The sequence below is a fragment of the Cynoglossus semilaevis genome, chromosome 14, assembly GCF_000523025.1.
Source record: "Cynoglossus semilaevis isolate Cse_v1.0 chromosome 14, Cse_v1.0, whole genome shotgun sequence".
Taxonomy (NCBI): Eukaryota; Metazoa; Chordata; class Actinopteri; order Pleuronectiformes; family Cynoglossidae; genus Cynoglossus; species Cynoglossus semilaevis.
The window spans coordinates 14,973,610-14,990,350 of record NC_024320.1 but is presented as its reverse complement, the minus strand read 5'-3'; the positions used below and the strand labels follow the sequence as shown (position 1 = coordinate 14,990,350).

Here is a 16,741-nt window from a genome sequence, read left to right as displayed (position 1 = left end):
AAATGCCTTAAAATGCAAGATTATATGTTAAATTCCTATTTTCGCGTTATCATCAGATGGTGAAAAACTTTTGGAATTTTGGATTTTTTTTCAAAATTATAACTTTTCTGCACGTTTCTCATCAAATAAGATCATTTTGAAAAATCTTCTAGACATTTTTATTTTTTTTAGAATGTTTCAGTAAAACCCTCATTTTGCGTATCATGTTGTTAGATGGTAAAAAAATGTGATGAAAATTTTTGGATTTTTTTTTCAAAATTACAACTTTTCTGTACATTTCTCATCAAATAAGAGCATTTTGAAAAAAAAGTTTTTAGAAAATAGTCTGTATGCAAAATCTGTTTGGTGGCAGTAAAGTATTTCTTTTTTTTTTCTTTTTCATGTTTTGGTCACTGATGGCCATTGAATCCACAAGAGTTGTTGGTTTTACAGAGACCTATTATTTCATGTTGAATGTAGAAGAATTAAGAATGAATGTGTGCTTTTCAGGTTTAGGTTATGTCTTGGGTAGTATAGAGTTTTGGTTGGTTTTGTGGGGATAAAAGGTGAAATATATGCATGTAACTTGGTAAAAACAGCTTTAAATGATAGTGGCTGTCCCTCATTATCCCACTCAAACCTACTACTTGTACATCCTGCAGATTTAATGTGGCCAAGAGAAGCATCTCCCCTGCTCCAGAAAATTCTCTGGACCTGGACCTGCCCCTGGCCCCAGTCCAATGCAGGCCCACATAAGATGAACATTCAGAAGGTGTAATATCTGTCATGTTTGCCAAATGCAGACAAAGAGGCAGCATCTGTATGTACATTCAAAACTTTAATATGGAATACAGTGTAGAAAGCATCTTCCCAGTCAAAGCAAATGGCCTGCACAATATTTATTACACAATGGAAAATAAGAAACCTATATACTGTATAACCCACAGAGAGTGAGACCAAAGGAAAACAAAATAAAATTAGATCAAATTATTGACAGAAAGAAAATCCTGCTTTCTCGTCTACTCTACTGCCCTCTGGTGGGCTTCTGAAAAACAACTCTTCCTCCTCTTCACAAAACGGAGTAAATGATTGGATGGAGACGAGACTAGAACATGAGACGACTGTGTGAAAGAGGAGTCGGGAGATTTTCTGACCACATCTCACTTCTACTGCTCAGCAAGTGCAGCTGTTGTGCTGTAAATGTGAGGATTGGGAGAAAAAGAGAAAGAGAGAGAGAGAGAGAGAGAGAGAGAGAGAAAGAGAGAGCGAGAGGCATGGTCAGAGGAAGAAGGGGGGGAGGGGATGCTGGGAGTTGTGAGAATCCATTACAGATATATTAATATAAAAACACAGGCTGTCTGACTGCCTGCCTGAATGACCATCCATCCATCCACCTGGAACTGTAAGTCATTTCCTCTCAACCTCGCTCTCCTTCATCCTGCTCTCAGCATTTGATCCGTCAGAGAAAGTAAAAAAAACAAAAACGTCTCGAACACTAGAGGAAAACCTATTTCTCAACTTCCTGATGTCTGGCATTTTCTTCCATAAGCATGAAACCAATAATCTAAGCATTTAAAAATAAAATGAAAGTCTACTGAGCATCAGAGACAGCTTCCCTCCACTTCTGTGTCTTACAGAAGACACTGATACAACGTCAATGTATAAGTCCTCAGTAGAAAAAACTGTGCTGTTGATGAGACATTTGTGCTGATGATTTAGCACCAAATCAAGGATTTTCAGAATCTGTTTAAAAGAGAATGCCGCTGCTGTAAGCATGGCGCTTTTTGTATTTTAGACTTTTTGTTCTTTTCAACTGACCGATACTGTGGTGTCGCGAATCAGCTCGTGTCTCCTGTGCCTTTTCACTGATGCAATATGTGTAATATGTAAAAAAAAAAAAAAAAAAAGAAAAAAGAAAAACTAAAATCAAATAAATGAATGACACACAGATGTCATTTAAATGAATATTTTACATGATATCAAAGCCTGTCTGTCTAGATTCATTCTTTTATATATATATATATTTATATTCATTATTGTTTAAAGTCACATAATCACGAGAAGATACTAAATGTACAATCTTGCTAGAATGACAATCTACACATGAGAAAAGATCAAGAGAAACAGAGAGAACAGTGTTTGTTTTTGTTTTTTTTTTGGTTTTCTTGTAGCATCCTCTCGTCATTGTTGCCTTCATGCACTACAGAGAAACAGCTAAGACTTGAGCATTACTTCAGTAACATGACACGCAAGTATTTAAAAAAATGACTTTACATTGGCAGATTTTTCTAACTTTTTTCTTCTTTTTTTTTTTTAGCTTTTTTGGAAAAACAGAAGCTGTAAACGAGAGGAGAACAAAAAAGACAACAACTCAATGACTTCCGAAGACGGTAACCTCGCTATTTAGTTTCCTAAAATTTCTCTTTGCCTAAATTCTGACCTTGTCCTCTTCTGTCAGCTGCCATCTCCAGCAGCCAATTTTTACCACTTCTGGTCTTAAACAGCCTGATACGTTAATATAAGTGTGATCAGGATTTCAAACTCCAGTGTCGACAGATTAGAGCGAGTGCAATCAATGTTGTTGTACAGCGAGAGGGGAAACTTCTGAGCTTCATTTACAACAGCTCACACACCTGCACTTGACTTGTCTGGTAAACCCTTAATGAACAACCACAGCTCATTTACGTCCATAGTAAAGTAAAGGTCAGAGGTCAATAGAATACAGGAACTGACTGCTGTTAAAAATGAGGCTCAAACTGTAAATCATTGATTAGACAGTAGAAGACCAAAAGTAAAGCCAGTCATATTGGTGCTTTGAAAACCACACACTTTCCCCCCCTTCTTATGATTCAGCTCAATTCTATGCTCAGAGAGGAGCATCGTTTTTCCACACATCAGCAGGCCCAAACGGAGCAAAGCCCTCGCTCCAATAAAGTGAACAAACGCGGTGGAAACGATTTCCGCCCGAGCAGTAAGGAGGAAAAAAAAAGAAAAAAGAAAAAGCACAGAATACCGAAAACAAAGGAGGAAAAAATGAAACCCTGGCTACAGATACAGTTAACTGACTAGTTCAGTCACTTGATCAAATCCACTATGAGGAGTAAGACAGGAAGGGGGAGGAGGAGGAGTGGGGAGGTTGATGTATGAACATGTGAATGTGTGTGAAGGTGGGACTCTCTTCAGTTCTGCATCTGCTCAAAGAACTTGTAGGTTGGGTTCTCATAACCATTCTGCTGCATCTTAGACAGGTGGCGCTCCTCAGGGGTGACGGCAGCGTCCACCTGCAGGTGGGTTAGTGGAGAGCGGAGAGTGAATTTGTGTTTGCCAAAAAACGAAAAAGCTGAGGGAATCGGGACTGGACCCATTACAGTGTTTTAAACCAAAGTATAAACTATACTCTACTAGTTTATACCCTTCTAGTTTAGACATAGTTTATACCACTTTATACTATATATTTACACTGACAACAGACAGATGTGACTCAGTGGAACTCAGTCAGCTCATTCTCACCTCAATGACTCCGTGGTGGATGGAGGTGTACTGCTTCTTCCTTAGCATTACCAAGGTGATAACGATCACGGTCGCTATGACGACCCCTCCGACCATCAGACCAATGATGGCGCCCTTGTTAGAGCCCACATCCTCTGCAAAGAAGACCTGTGGGGGGTGGAGGTGAAGCAGTGTTCAGGTGCTTTTATTTTTTTTTTGTGTGTGAACATGAAGGTTTAAATGTATACTGTAATGATGTCACCTCCCCTGATAATGACCTAACTGCTGCTCTAACAGGTCATGTTGCTCATGTGATCTATCCACTTCATCTGTCAAAACTATTGCCTATCTAAAGGTGCATTTTGTGATCTTTTGTGCCTTTGCTGGGTCAGGAAATCTGGGTGGTTGAACAATCTGCTAGAGCACACAACTTAGCTTGCAGCACAAGCTAAGTTGTGCCAGCACGCCACTCAAACAGCTAGATGATAGTGCCTCTAATCATGTGCAGATTTTATATTGATGATTCAATGACTAACCACCAAATGTTGTCCTAATTTCTTGTGAAATTATTTCACAGCGTTAGATTTATATAAATCATGGCACCAGTGTATGACAATCACATAATGGGGCTTACTAATGTGTGATTAACACCACCTACAGGCCAGGGCAGCACAGCTACTTGGTCAGGGAGTGCTTATGGATCTAGGTCAGAATATTAACAGTGATCGCTATCAACAACACGTTAAAAACTTGAACGTAATCAGAGAAGGCAAGCGAGCGTGACGCAGGCATTAGCACGGCTGTCTCCATGGACACCCGTCTCCATGGTAACAAAAACTTCCAAGGTTGTTACCATGGACACCCGTCTCCATGGTAACAACCTTGGAAGTTTACCAGGAGGACAAAGTGGGAAACCGTGGACCAGACTTTGTGTGTGTAGATTTTTGGAAGAGAAATCATTAGGACTCCCATCAAGTAAATATTATTCTATTATGACATTTGTTTTTTTCCATTTGCTTTCTTGCACAAAGCAAGAATGTTTTTGGACTGCTGAATGGCTAAGTTCTCCTTAAATATTATAATGTACTCTTGGTTCCAATTTTGTTTCTGTATGAAATAAAATACTGTAGAGAACTCATATAAAGAGAGTTAATTCAAAAATTCTGTTTCAAAAATCCTTTCCTGCACCAAACCACTACAAAAATACATTTTACTTCTGAGCAGTGCATATCACTCTATAAGAACACATAGAATTTTCAAAATAATTTTCAAAAAAATCATGGAACTGCACTTCTATACCCTTACCACTGGTCACCAATAAATCAGACAATATATATTCCAGGGTTATTCTGGAACATTTTAACAGTGCATCTAATAAAAACATTATAATTTCATGAGAAAATAGACCTTTAAAAGTCATTTATGGGTGTTGTTAGTCTCTAAGGTGTAGATGTGTGATAATTTTACCAGTTTCTGGTGGTGAACCTCGTACTCCGTGCTCTGTCTGTCACCAGACTCCATCCTCAGCTCAGGCACGGCTACCATCTGTATTCCAGTCACTGTCAGGAGAGATGGAAAAAGTGTGATCCACTAATGCTGCTGACACTTGATGTGCTTTCTCAGTCACACAGACAGACAAAAAAAAACCAATCTGAAATCAAGCCTGCTTGCTGAGGCGGGTCGGACAACAGATGAGAAGCAGCAGCAGCAGCAGCAGGTATGAAATGAGTAGAATAATTTGTGCAGGATGCACAGAAGCTGCTTTAACTGACACTGCAGCTGCTGCCTAATGGAGGTCAAGAAGAGTTGGATGTGAGCACAACGCAAGGATGAGAGAGTTGGTGAGGAGTCAAGTGTTATGATGGCTGTGACCTACCTAAAATAAAGGTTGGATTTTAGAGAAATGTATTTTTGTGGATTTTAGACACTCCATTAAATACTAATGCATATGCAGCATTTACTGCACTCAGCCACTTTATGGTAGAAGATTCTTTCATACTTTGACCTGTGAGCAGCCAACTGGCTAACTGAAGATCCTCCTACAATGTTGACTTTCAACTTGTTTGGAGTGTATAACCAAGATTGTTTTTACATTTTATTCTTTCTAAAACAAATCATTTTAACTGAAACTTAAATATATATATATATATATATATATATATATATATATATATATATATTCCCAGAAAATTTATGTTCAAATAAATGTGTATCTTTACAAACTATTATGGAACTATGTTTTATAAGCAACTTGTAACACTTGACTTGAACAACATATTCTACCAACACACCTCATGACATAATGTTATGCTCTACATTGCACAGCAGTTGTTGATCTACAACGCCTCCATCAGTATGAATATGTGTGTGATACGTGTTTAATTAATGTTCAAAATGATTTCATTTAAGAAGAACATCAACAACATGCACTGTTGTCAATGAGCAGCTGGGTCTGTTTCAATGTCAGTTAAAAACTGAAATCCCTGGTGTATGAGAACGAACAGTTTATCAGTTTTTTTTAATTTGCATTAGAACAGCAAGGCTAAGTGATCAAATAGATGTGCAGATTTTATTAGCCAGGCCTTCTGTTAAGTCTAGTAAATCTAGATTTACTCGTCTCACATCCATGTTATCAAAGACAATATGCTTTTAACAGTGTAACAAACCTGGCCTCTTGGGAATTCCTCTGTCAAGGTTAGGGCGAGAGTCCACTGCTTCAACTGACAAAAAGCAAGGGAGAGAAAGAGAAGAAACGTTTTAAATAGTTTTTGCAACAGAGCAGAAACCTCCAAATAAAGAATGCAGAGAGAATGTTAATCAGGCAGAATGTAGCTGATGCTGCAACGCTGTTTTAGTGAGCAATGTTATTTTTGTAACAGTCTCTCAATACCTTGGTTCTCAGTGTTGGGCTGGTTGAAGCTCTCAGGGTGGATGAAACCAACTCCTCCCAGGCCAAGAGTTTCCTCCTGAGGCAAAAACTCAGCCTGGCTGTCACCCAGCTCCTGGTCGGGCATCAGGGCGTCATTGCCGTAGCTCACCCTCACATCCGTCTGCAGGTTGGCCAGCTGCTGAGCCATCTCAGCCTGTTCCCTCTGCAGCAGCTCTGCATCGAGGGTGAAAAATTAAGCGGATATTGTTTTACTTTAAAATCAAAATCTTTAGAGAAAGAGTTTGTTTACATACACTCAATCCACAGCACACACACTAATTATCAGCCACAACACAATAAGTATGCTCCAAACCTTTATAAAGAGGTTTAGTTTTTTTTTTTTAATGAAAAAGATCAATTCTCTACAGTAAAGAAGACCTTAGCTAAAGATTTGTGTTGTCACTGTGAAAGTAACAAAGAAAAGAGACAGGTGCCAAGGAAAGTTCTAGTTAAAAGGTAAAGGAGAAAAATGTTCAGGAGAAGAAATATGCAGATTCACAAACTCTGGTTAAAAAAAGAGGTATTAATGGATAAGTCTTTGACTAGAAAAACTGCCAAGACAAGGTGAATGACCTGAAGTCAAATTTTACAAATTAGAAATGATGGTAATATAGTACTTTACATGCCACACCATCACCAAAATAAACGTCTCTTTCAAAAGAGGTATAGCGAAGCTGCAAGATTTAGGTTTTGACTTTAGTTCCAAGAAGTGACTAAAGGTTTCTCTTTCTCTTTTTCATTTCTGTGTAATTTTGGTGTTTGTGTTGTCAGACTGTAACAGCTGCCAGGACAGATACACAGATGGCTGTGTGACGCACAAAACTCCCAATGAATCCTGAAAAAAGTGCAGATACCATAGTGACGAAGGTGAACGTAGATTTATTCTTCTTCACAGCAAACAAAGTTTCAACAGAAAAGGATTTGGTGCTGACGCTCCTTGTCTATGTGAAACTTCCTGTCTAATACATGTTAATAAAGTTAGCTTCATTGTCTTCATTTATTTTCATTCTTTGTAGTGTTCAGCTGCCAAACTGATTAAACTTTAAATTTAATTTTCGCAAGCATGAGAAATTATTATTATTATACAATAAGTGTGATTTCAAATGCAGGAATTCAGCCTCTACAGTTCACAGTGTTATAATTTGGTAAGACTCACATATAGAAAGAATTAACCATTAAAAAGATTATGACCCAAAGCCTTCTCATATTCATATAAATACAGAATAAGACAAAATGATGTGCGACCAAAAACACCAGTTAGATAAGAATACATTAGAAAACAGTAAAACCAGAAATATTATTGGGAACCTTGCAATTTACAAAGAAAGTCAAAGGATTTTTTTATGAATTCCCTCAGGAGGTTCAAAGGGGTCACAGAAAGCATTTGGTTTTATGAACATTGAAAGCTTAAATTTTCTTGGTCTTTTTTGTGTTTTTTTTCCTGTTTAGAATGATAGTGTGAGCCTGAAGCTACATACTGACATGCAGCTAATAACATGGCTCCATTCTATGTGATTTAAATGATGGACATTTCATATATCCAGTGGCTAGTTAGTATTCGCCTTAATTTGGTGCAATTAATTAATTAATTTTTTACATAAAATTATGTGAATTGTAGGAGAGGGGTTTCAAATGTGTACTTTGCCCCACCAGGAAAGGGGGGCTACATGCTCAAAACTGACTAACACTAATTCAGGAGAGAATAGTGTAGAATTAAATAATCAGAATATGGGGAAATGTTATAAACCAGAAGTTACGATCAGTTAGATCAGGGGGGTTTAAACTTCTGGCTGGGCGGGGGTCACTTCCAGACTGCAAAACCCAACATTTGGCCTGTGACTAGATGTCAATAATAGTTACCTTTAGTTACATAAACTGCAAATTCAGTTGTTTGCACAGTGGTATTATATAGTATTTATACAATAACAAACTACTTTTTATATATATTTCATATAATATCTATTTTTTTTAACAATGAACTACAAAAATGACAGTGGATTTAGTGGCTCTCAGCTATTCTGAGGCTGAGTAGCCTTATTTGGATATATATTCTCCTCTGACATGATCAGACTGCATTTGTTGTTTTATTTCTTAATTACAGATGCTTTTTAATTAACATCAAATGGAATGGTGTTTAATACTTACACAGTATAAAAAACACAAAAATGTGGAAAACAAACTCACCAACTTGGTCCTGGATGTCGTCTGCCACACCTGGAACCTTGTAGAGAAGACCCAGAGACTGGTTCATGCGCTCCTCAATGACACGCAGGTGGGTGAGAACCTATTACAAATACAAACCAAAGTAACACTTTTAGTGTAAGCACAGTAAAACTGGGTTAAACTACTTTGAATAGGGGTTAAATTTTACCTGAGGTCTAATCTGGGCTGCCTTCTTGGGATCCACCATTCGCACATGTTCAAAGTGTTTGAGGGTGTGTTGTCTGTCCTTCTGCTCGGCCCGCACGTACTTTTTAAGCAGGCTGAATACATGACGAGGCTGCAAAAATGTAGGGAATAAATTTAAGACTTATTGTATGTTTGTTCATCCTATAAACTCAAGTTTGTTTCACCCTTTGACTATTCATTCCTTTAAAACAAAACTCACTGTAAAAGTCTTCATATATAAACCTGACAGAGGGTCTGAAATCAAACATCATCTCTTTGACTGACAGAGAAGGGGGCTCACCCTGGGCAAGTTCTGCTGCAGGGCAGTCAGGTAGCTCTCCAATGCCAGGCGGCGGCGGTCGTTGAGCAGAGCCTCCACCCTGGCCATGTGGGTCTCCACCAGCTGTTGACGCTCGCTGGCTGCCTCCTGCTCCAGGGCTTCCACCTTTTCCTGGAAACGCTGCACAAAAACACACCATGAGGAACAATGATAGGAAACCAAAACATCTGTTTGTTTCTCAAAATGTCAACACTGTCTGTGTCCTACCTGAATGACAGCCTTCTTATCTGCCCTTGGGAGATTCTTGGCCTCCCTCTCAGCCTCCTCCCACTCCCTCATCACCTGAACACAGTGACAGTGGGGAAAACAAACTCATTAGTCCTGTCAGTTTACTGTGCTTTCTTTTGGTCCGTCACTCTAAAAAGAAAAAAAGAAATATTTTGCACATCTGTTTCCAGAGACAGGCGCAAAGGTAGAAACAGAAAACAAACACTAAAAAGGAAATAGTATCACAAACAAGCTCATTCTGTAAGTCTGAGTCCAGTTTGTAAACAGCAGTAGATACAAAAAACATCAAATTTCTACTAAAACATCCAAATTTATTATTGATCAGTAACAAAAACTGAGAGATGCCCTTTTAATATCACCTGATGTAAAACACATGTGTAGACATTACAGTTCTTAACACAAGCACTGACAGATTAAAGATCACGGTACACGGTTGCTAAATATTACAGAGGTATTGCATAAACCCACTGCAGTATAAAATATTGAGTTTTTAAAGTATCTATTTTTAGGTTTTGAGAGACAAAGATGTTGAAGATTTCTGAGAAAGACCTGAGCACTTTACTTCTAATATATGCTTTCTATAATTGTATACTATAACAAACCTAAAAAAAAAAATCATATGTACCTAAAACCTGGTCCTATTTTACCTCAGCTGCCCTCTAGTGCTTTTATGTTTGCACAGCAGCTTGAATAATTAAAGCTTCCACAGAAAGCTTTTGGCTTTTTAGGGCTGAAGCTTATTTTTGGTACAAAAATAGAACGACATACCTTTAGTTTTTGGCAAACAACCTGGTATGCTCAGGAAAAATGAGGGATGAGTTTACGTATCAACTTACAGAATGTGTGTTAAATAAACACATACAGACTCCGTTTCTTCTTTTTATTTGTTAAGTTTTTCCTGGGTTCAGATTTACTGTAAATGGAAAATAAACAGTTTCTGTTCCTCTAAAAAACTATGGTAAGTTCCTCTCTCGGTACTCTACCCTCTTTGAATAACTTTGGTTTTGAAACTCTCCCTACTTCTCTGTTGATGAAAAATAAAATGAGCTCATCAGAGTAAAGCAAAATCTAGTGAAATAACAACTAGGCAATAATGTAAAGTCAGAGATTCTTTTCTATTGACTTTCTATGATAATGTCATAACCTGACTTGTGAATCTCTAAACGTTCCTATTAAAGTGAAATGAAAAATGAATATTTTGGTTTTTTGCACCAGTGACATCCTCTCTCGGTGCTTGGCCTCCAGGCTTTCCTTTGCCTTCTGGAAGTGGGCGTGTTCATTTTCATCAGTAGGTGACTCCAAGTAGTTGTCCACAGCATCAGGAGAGCTAGGCATGGCTGTGGGAACTGTGGAGACAGAAAGAGGAAGTGAGAGAGGTGAAGACGTTTTTTTCTTTTTTAAAATAGGTGGCTAAAATGGCACAAACTCAGACAAAGAAAATACCTCAAATGTGTTAATAGTGTTAACATCAGAGGGAAAGGGGAGACAGTAAGCAACTGACTGTTTTAAGTCCAAGAGTGAGCTGCAAAAATAAACCTTTTATTTGTTTGACTAGTGCAAATCTTCAGCCAGAACACCACCATGAAAAGACACACTGAACTAAGGTCGACTCAAGCGAATCATCTCATTATAATGTGTGAACGCTAGTTTTAATCAGTGGCAATCTGTTGATTGACTCCTGTGTGTGAGCTACTATAAAAAATGTCAAATGTGAAGGTCACACGTCACTGTGGCCACATGGAATAAGAAAAAAATAATCATAGGTTGTTTATGAAGTGCATGTGTGCTTCTGGTAAAACTTAAAAGGAAATATGTTTTAAAGGAGTATGAATAAGAGTGGATATTGTGGAAGGGAAGTTTCTTTGTGAATCTCTGCCAGTTTCACCATCATAACTGAAGAAGCTTTTTGAAGAAGATAAAGTTCTTTACCTGAACTATCAGTCCGACTGCTACTGATAAAACAACATTCAAGGATCTCAAACCTAGTGAAACAGTTTCTTCACAGATGGCTTGACAAATCATTGAGCTTAGATAATAATGCCCAAAACGTGCTTAGCCACTGGAAAAAATCTTTTAAAACTATTTAGCTCTGTGTGCTCTCAATAAGGGCCTGAATAAACAAAATGATGCTTTTGTAATAGTTCTGCTTTCAACTATAGTTGTTTTACAGTTTTACAAATAATTTTTCTGATCTGTTAAAAACATGAATCAGCTTTGCAATATGGTGTGGTGTTAATATAAGAAAACAAAGCCAAGCCAGAAAAACACATGTAGCACAATATATTAATTAATAATAATTAAGATTAATTATTCTCCTCTTTCAAGGATACACAAGGTTATTTTAAAGCTCAAGTCTTTATAGAACACAATAAATGGTTGGAAACAGCACAAACAGGCAGGTGCTGAGGAAGAGGTCAGTGTTAGGGAGAGGAAGCGATAGTCCAGAGAGCAGCTCTAAATGTCCAGCGACAGCCAGGAAACACGAGGGTTAAAGACAACGAGGATGTGAAGAGCACATCTGGCGTGGGCTTGAAGTTCTCAGAACTTACTGACGCTGCTGCCGCACACAGACATGCAGTACTCCTCTGACTCAAAGTTATTCCGGTTTCCTCCACAGCCACCATAGATAAACTGAACGCAGCGGTCCTCCTGCCGGTCAAAGTACCAGCGCGGCAGCATGGCCCGGCACGGACCAGTCTCCGCACTGGCCCAGCACACCTCTTAAAGAACAAATACATTCATTCACATATACAGTATATATGTATATATGTGTATATATGTGTGTATATATATATATATATATACATATATATATATATACACACACACACACACACACACACACATATATATATATACATATATATAAACCTGTGATCCATACTACAGGTATCGACAGAGGAGGCAGGTTAGAAACCTAGAGGGTTGCACAAGGGTATTTAGCCTGCAGCTAAAATAAAATACGGTCCAGATTTAGTCCAGAGTATAGGTCCTGCTTTTTAACAACATAACTTTCAGACAAAGACATAAAAACTTTGCTCCTGAATAATTACCAGACTAGTCAACTATTTGTTTAAATAACTGGAACTAATTAAAAAAATCCATTAGTTGCAGCAACATTTAAAACTAAACAACCTGCCCCCCCAAAAACAAACTCTTGGATTAAGAAGGCACCACCTTTTACTCTTCCCATAGTTAATAAATGATCTAAGTTAGCCAACTAGTTAACAAGGGAGAGCTGTATAGGTTTAAATTAAATCTACATCAACCTCATTCTATAAACAGTACATCTGCTCTACGTCTCTGCTGCTGTGAACATTCTCACTCTGTAAACACCTCACTTCTCACACACCAAAGTCCATTGAGAAAAATCAATTTTTTAATGTCACAGCAAACACAAGTTATTGATCAACTGCTGCCTCCATCAGTAAGTTCAAATTGGTTATTTGGTGAGTTTGGTGTTTGAAATCCTTTGTTCTGATTTACCTCAAGGACAGGAACGTTGCAAAACAAAACAGCAGCAGTTCTGTGGTTTCTGTGTCCTGGCAGGCTCAAAACATTGATTATTTTTCAAGGGGGTTTTAGTTTAGGAGAAAGAATTCCTCACAAAACTGGCTTCCTGTCAGTGTTGGCTGTCTGAAGGCTAAACAAAGTAGCAAAAACATTTTGAAAATATACTAGACTGAAGTAGGTGTAGATTTGAAGTCTTCTGTGAAGTAGCTAAAATCTGTGTTTTTTGTTCCCCTGCTGGCAGCAATGTGTTCTATGACAGCGAGCCTCCGTGGGCATGGTCAGTGCCAACCATCTGCCAGTACCTTGTAGGACATAGTTCATAAAACCTGGACTATTCCTTTAACTCTATTTGGAAACAAGATTAAAAAAGTCAAAGACTCCAAACAGCCACAAACACAATGATTGGGGTTTTCTTCTCACCTCTAACAACTTCCTCCACAGACTCTGTGGTGGTGGTGGTAGTGGTCGTGGTCAGGGCCACATTGGTGAATGGCTCGTTATCGATGTCGTCAAGTATCACATCATCATCATCATCATCATCATCATCATCATCATCATCATCATCATCATCTGATCCATACTACAGGTATCGACAGAGGAGGCAGGTTAGAAACCTAGAGGGTTGCACAAGGGTATTTAGCCTGCAGCTAAAATAAAATACGGTCCAGATTTAGTCCAGAGTATAGGTCCTGCTTTTTAACAACATAACTTTCAGACAAAGACATAAAAACTTTGCTCCTGAATAATTACCAGACTAGTCAACTATTTGTTTAAATAACTGGAACTAATTAAAAAAATCCATTAGTTGCAGCAACATTTAAAACTAAACAACCTGCCCCCCCAAAAACAAACTCTTGGATTAAGAAGGCACCACCTTTTACTCTTCCCATAGTTAATAAATGATCTAAGTTAGCCAACTAGTTAACAAGGGAGAGCTGTATAGGTTTAAATTAAATCTACATCAACCTCATTCTATAAACAGTACATCTGCTCTACGTCTCTGCTGCTGTGAACATTCTCACTCTGTAAACACCTCACTTCTCACACACCAAAGTCCATTGAGAAAAATCAATTTTTTAATGTCACAGCAAACACAAGTTATTGATCAACTGCTGCCTCCATCAGTAAGTTCAAATTGGTTATTTGGTGAGTTTGGTGTTTGAAATCCTTTGTTCTGATTTACCTCAAGGACAGGAACGTTGCAAAACAAAACAGCAGCAGTTCTGTGGTTTCTGTGTCCTGGCAGGCTCAAAACATTGATTATTTTTCAAGGGGGTTTTAGTTTAGGAGAAAGAATTCCTCACAAAACTGGCTTCCTGTCAGTGTTGGCTGTCTGAAGGCTAAACAAAGTAGCAAAAACATTTTGAAAATATACTAGACTGAAGTAGGTGTAGATTTGAAGTCTTCTGTGAAGTAGCTAAAATCTGTGTTTTTTGTTCCCCTGCTGGCAGCAATGTGTTCTATGACAGCGAGCCTCCGTGGGCATGGTCAGTGCCAACCATCTGCCAGTACCTTGTAGGACATAGTTCATAAAACCTGGACTATTCCTTTAACTCTATTTGGAAACAAGATTAAAAAAGTCAAAGACTCCAAACAGCCACAAACACAATGATTGGGGTTTTCTTCTCACCTCTAACAACTTCCTCCACAGACTCTGTGGTGGTGGTGGTAGTGGTCGTGGTCAGGGCCACATTGGTGAATGGCTCGTTATCGATGTCGTCAAGTATCACATCATCATCATCATCATCATCATCATCATCTGTACCGTCTTCCTCTTCTTCCTCCAACTCCTCCTCCTCCTCTTCTGCAGCTGTCTCCTCATCCTCCTCTCCATCTCCATCATGGTCGTTGTCAAGTACATCTTCCTCCTCATCTTCGTCATCTACATCTGCTGCTGCCGTCACCTCTTCCTCCTCCTCCTCAGCTACCACAGATGGTTTCACGTCCTCTTTTTGCTCCACTGGCTCTGGCTCTCGCACCATACTGAGAGGGAAAAGGGAGCAAAAGATGTTGAGAAAAAAAAAAGAGATAAGATGGCGACGGGGGGCGTGAAGGGACATATGGGGATGACACGTGCATTATGGGAATGAAACATTTCAAAAAGGAGGGATGCGAAGAAAAAAGAGTGAGGAAAGACAAGTTATGTAAATTAGAACACCTGCAGCTTATTTTCAAGGACAGGAATATTATCCTTGTAGCAGTTTTTAAATGATAACTAAATGTGATCATCTGTGCCAAGACATGGATCTAATCAAAAGTAGATATTTCTCCTTATTCAGACAATTAAGAAAAAAAATCTGTCAAGGAGAAAAATGTGAATATTTCACACCCCTGCCTTCAGAATACTTCTAACTCACCAAGATTTATTCAAGAGTGATGTATTGTAAACACAACGTGATTTTTTTGCACATGGTCAACAGACTATCCAAAGTTCTTTTAGTGGTGTTTGTAAGTTTACAACTTTTTGGCAACATCTTTAAAAATAACTTGTGTCCTTGTAATGCTAGCAACTAAGTAATAAACTAACTATTAGGGTTTTTGTACAGTTACCCATTGTCAGAGTAGTCTGTTTCGGCTCCGCCCCACCAGACGTCGGAATCATCGGTGTCCTGCTCAGCACTCTCAACCTCACGCTCAGCCTCCGCGGGACAGCAGACAAACTCCACGCCTCTGAAGCGGTCAATGCCGCATGGCAACAGCATCCCATAATCATGGAGGTTCATAGTCCGATCTCCGCAAGACTGTACAAAGACAAGACAAAAGCATTTGCATCAAACTGCCACTGATTTAACAAAAAGCTTGTGGTGTAAATTTTCAAAGTTTTTTTTTCCATTAGAGACCAAAACCTTCTATTAGAGAGCTTGTTGACCACTGATACTGTACTTTCTTGGCTTTTGAAGACAACAGATGTGAGATATAACAGAAAATGGCAAGAAAATCCTGCTACAACTGGTGAACTCCGTTTGAATTAGTGTGTTATAAACTGCTATCTTGCTTTGGCTTTAACGTGACTGCTATGGCCATGTTGTTGTTTATTGGTAGATGCTTATGAGTCTGTGCTTGTGTGCTCACCTCCTTGGCGACAGTGTGCCAGTGCAGGTGACTCTCACACTGGTCCATACGTTCCTGGTGCAGGAATTTGCACTTGTCAGGAACGAGCAGGGCGTCGCTCACAAACTCTCCCACTGCAGAAGAGAGACAAAAAACATACAACATCCATTTCACCTTCAGATGGGGTTTTCTGATCAACGCCATCTCAAATGGTTGCTATGGTAACCCCTGTACGAAATGCACAGAATGTGCGAGCGGGCCAGAATATCCAGAAGTGATGGGACTTACCGAGGCAGCGGTACGGCACCACGATGCGTGCGTGACTCCGACACGGCTTGCGTCCCTTCTTGCACCAATTCTGGATGCTGACTGGCTGATTTGCCTCCACTACATTGGTGATCTGTAGCTCTGGATACACCTACCGCATGAGATTTTACATTGTATAATTAACATTGTTATTGACCGGTGGCCTAACAGTGATGAGGACAAAAGCAAATTAAGTTCACCTTGCAATCTGCTGCACTGCCAAAATATCAGAACTATGGTTCCACATATATATTGTGAAAATAAGCTGTAGCCTGAACATCTCAAACTAGGGATGTGACGATACACTCAACTCATGATACAATGTGATTCGTTATTATTTGTTCACAATACAACTTTATCACCAACAAAAGGAGCTTGAGACAAATTATGACCAAATACAATAGTCCTTTATTTGTAAGAACTATGTAAAATAATATTACCAACAGAAATGGTCTTGTCTCAGCCATGACAGTGGCAGGATGCTAAATTTGCTGCAAAAGATTTGTTGGTTACACGCT

At 38.8% G+C, this 16,741-nt stretch overlaps 1 protein-coding gene across 9 annotated transcripts in view; it reads right to left on the bottom strand.

The window, feature by feature from the left end:
- Nucleotides 1-798: 798 nt before the first annotated feature.
- Nucleotides 799-16,741, bottom strand: part of appa (amyloid beta (A4) precursor protein a) — a 36,315-nt gene continuing 20,372 nt past the window's right edge. Inside the window, exons 3-18 of one of the 9 annotated variants that reach the window (XM_017038684.2) lie at nucleotides 16,206-16,335; nucleotides 15,939-16,051; nucleotides 15,417-15,607; nucleotides 14,597-14,849; nucleotides 13,287-13,392; nucleotides 11,903-12,073; nucleotides 10,566-10,699; nucleotides 9,333-9,407; nucleotides 9,087-9,245; nucleotides 8,769-8,897; nucleotides 8,582-8,681; nucleotides 6,359-6,571; nucleotides 6,135-6,188; nucleotides 4,936-5,027; nucleotides 3,490-3,636; nucleotides 799-3,260 (exon numbers count right to left, since the gene is read on the bottom strand). In XM_017038684.2, coding sequence (XP_016894173.1) covers nucleotides 3,159-3,260; nucleotides 3,490-3,636; nucleotides 4,936-5,027; nucleotides 6,135-6,188; nucleotides 6,359-6,571; nucleotides 8,582-8,681; nucleotides 8,769-8,897; nucleotides 9,087-9,245; nucleotides 9,333-9,407; nucleotides 10,566-10,699; nucleotides 11,903-12,073; nucleotides 13,287-13,392; nucleotides 14,597-14,849; nucleotides 15,417-15,607; nucleotides 15,939-16,051; nucleotides 16,206-16,335 — 2,169 coding nt within the window. In that variant the 3' untranslated portion in view covers nucleotides 799-3,158. Of the gene's footprint in view, nucleotides 3,261-3,489; nucleotides 3,637-4,935; nucleotides 5,028-6,134; nucleotides 6,189-6,358; nucleotides 6,572-8,581; nucleotides 8,682-8,768; nucleotides 8,898-9,086; nucleotides 9,246-9,332; nucleotides 9,408-10,565; nucleotides 10,700-11,902; nucleotides 12,074-13,286; nucleotides 13,411-14,496; nucleotides 14,850-15,416; nucleotides 15,608-15,938; nucleotides 16,052-16,205; nucleotides 16,336-16,741 lie in introns of all 9 variants that reach the window. The other 8 variants (XM_017038686.2, XM_025062013.1, XM_008325226.3 and 5 more) reach the window with 8 other exon arrangements.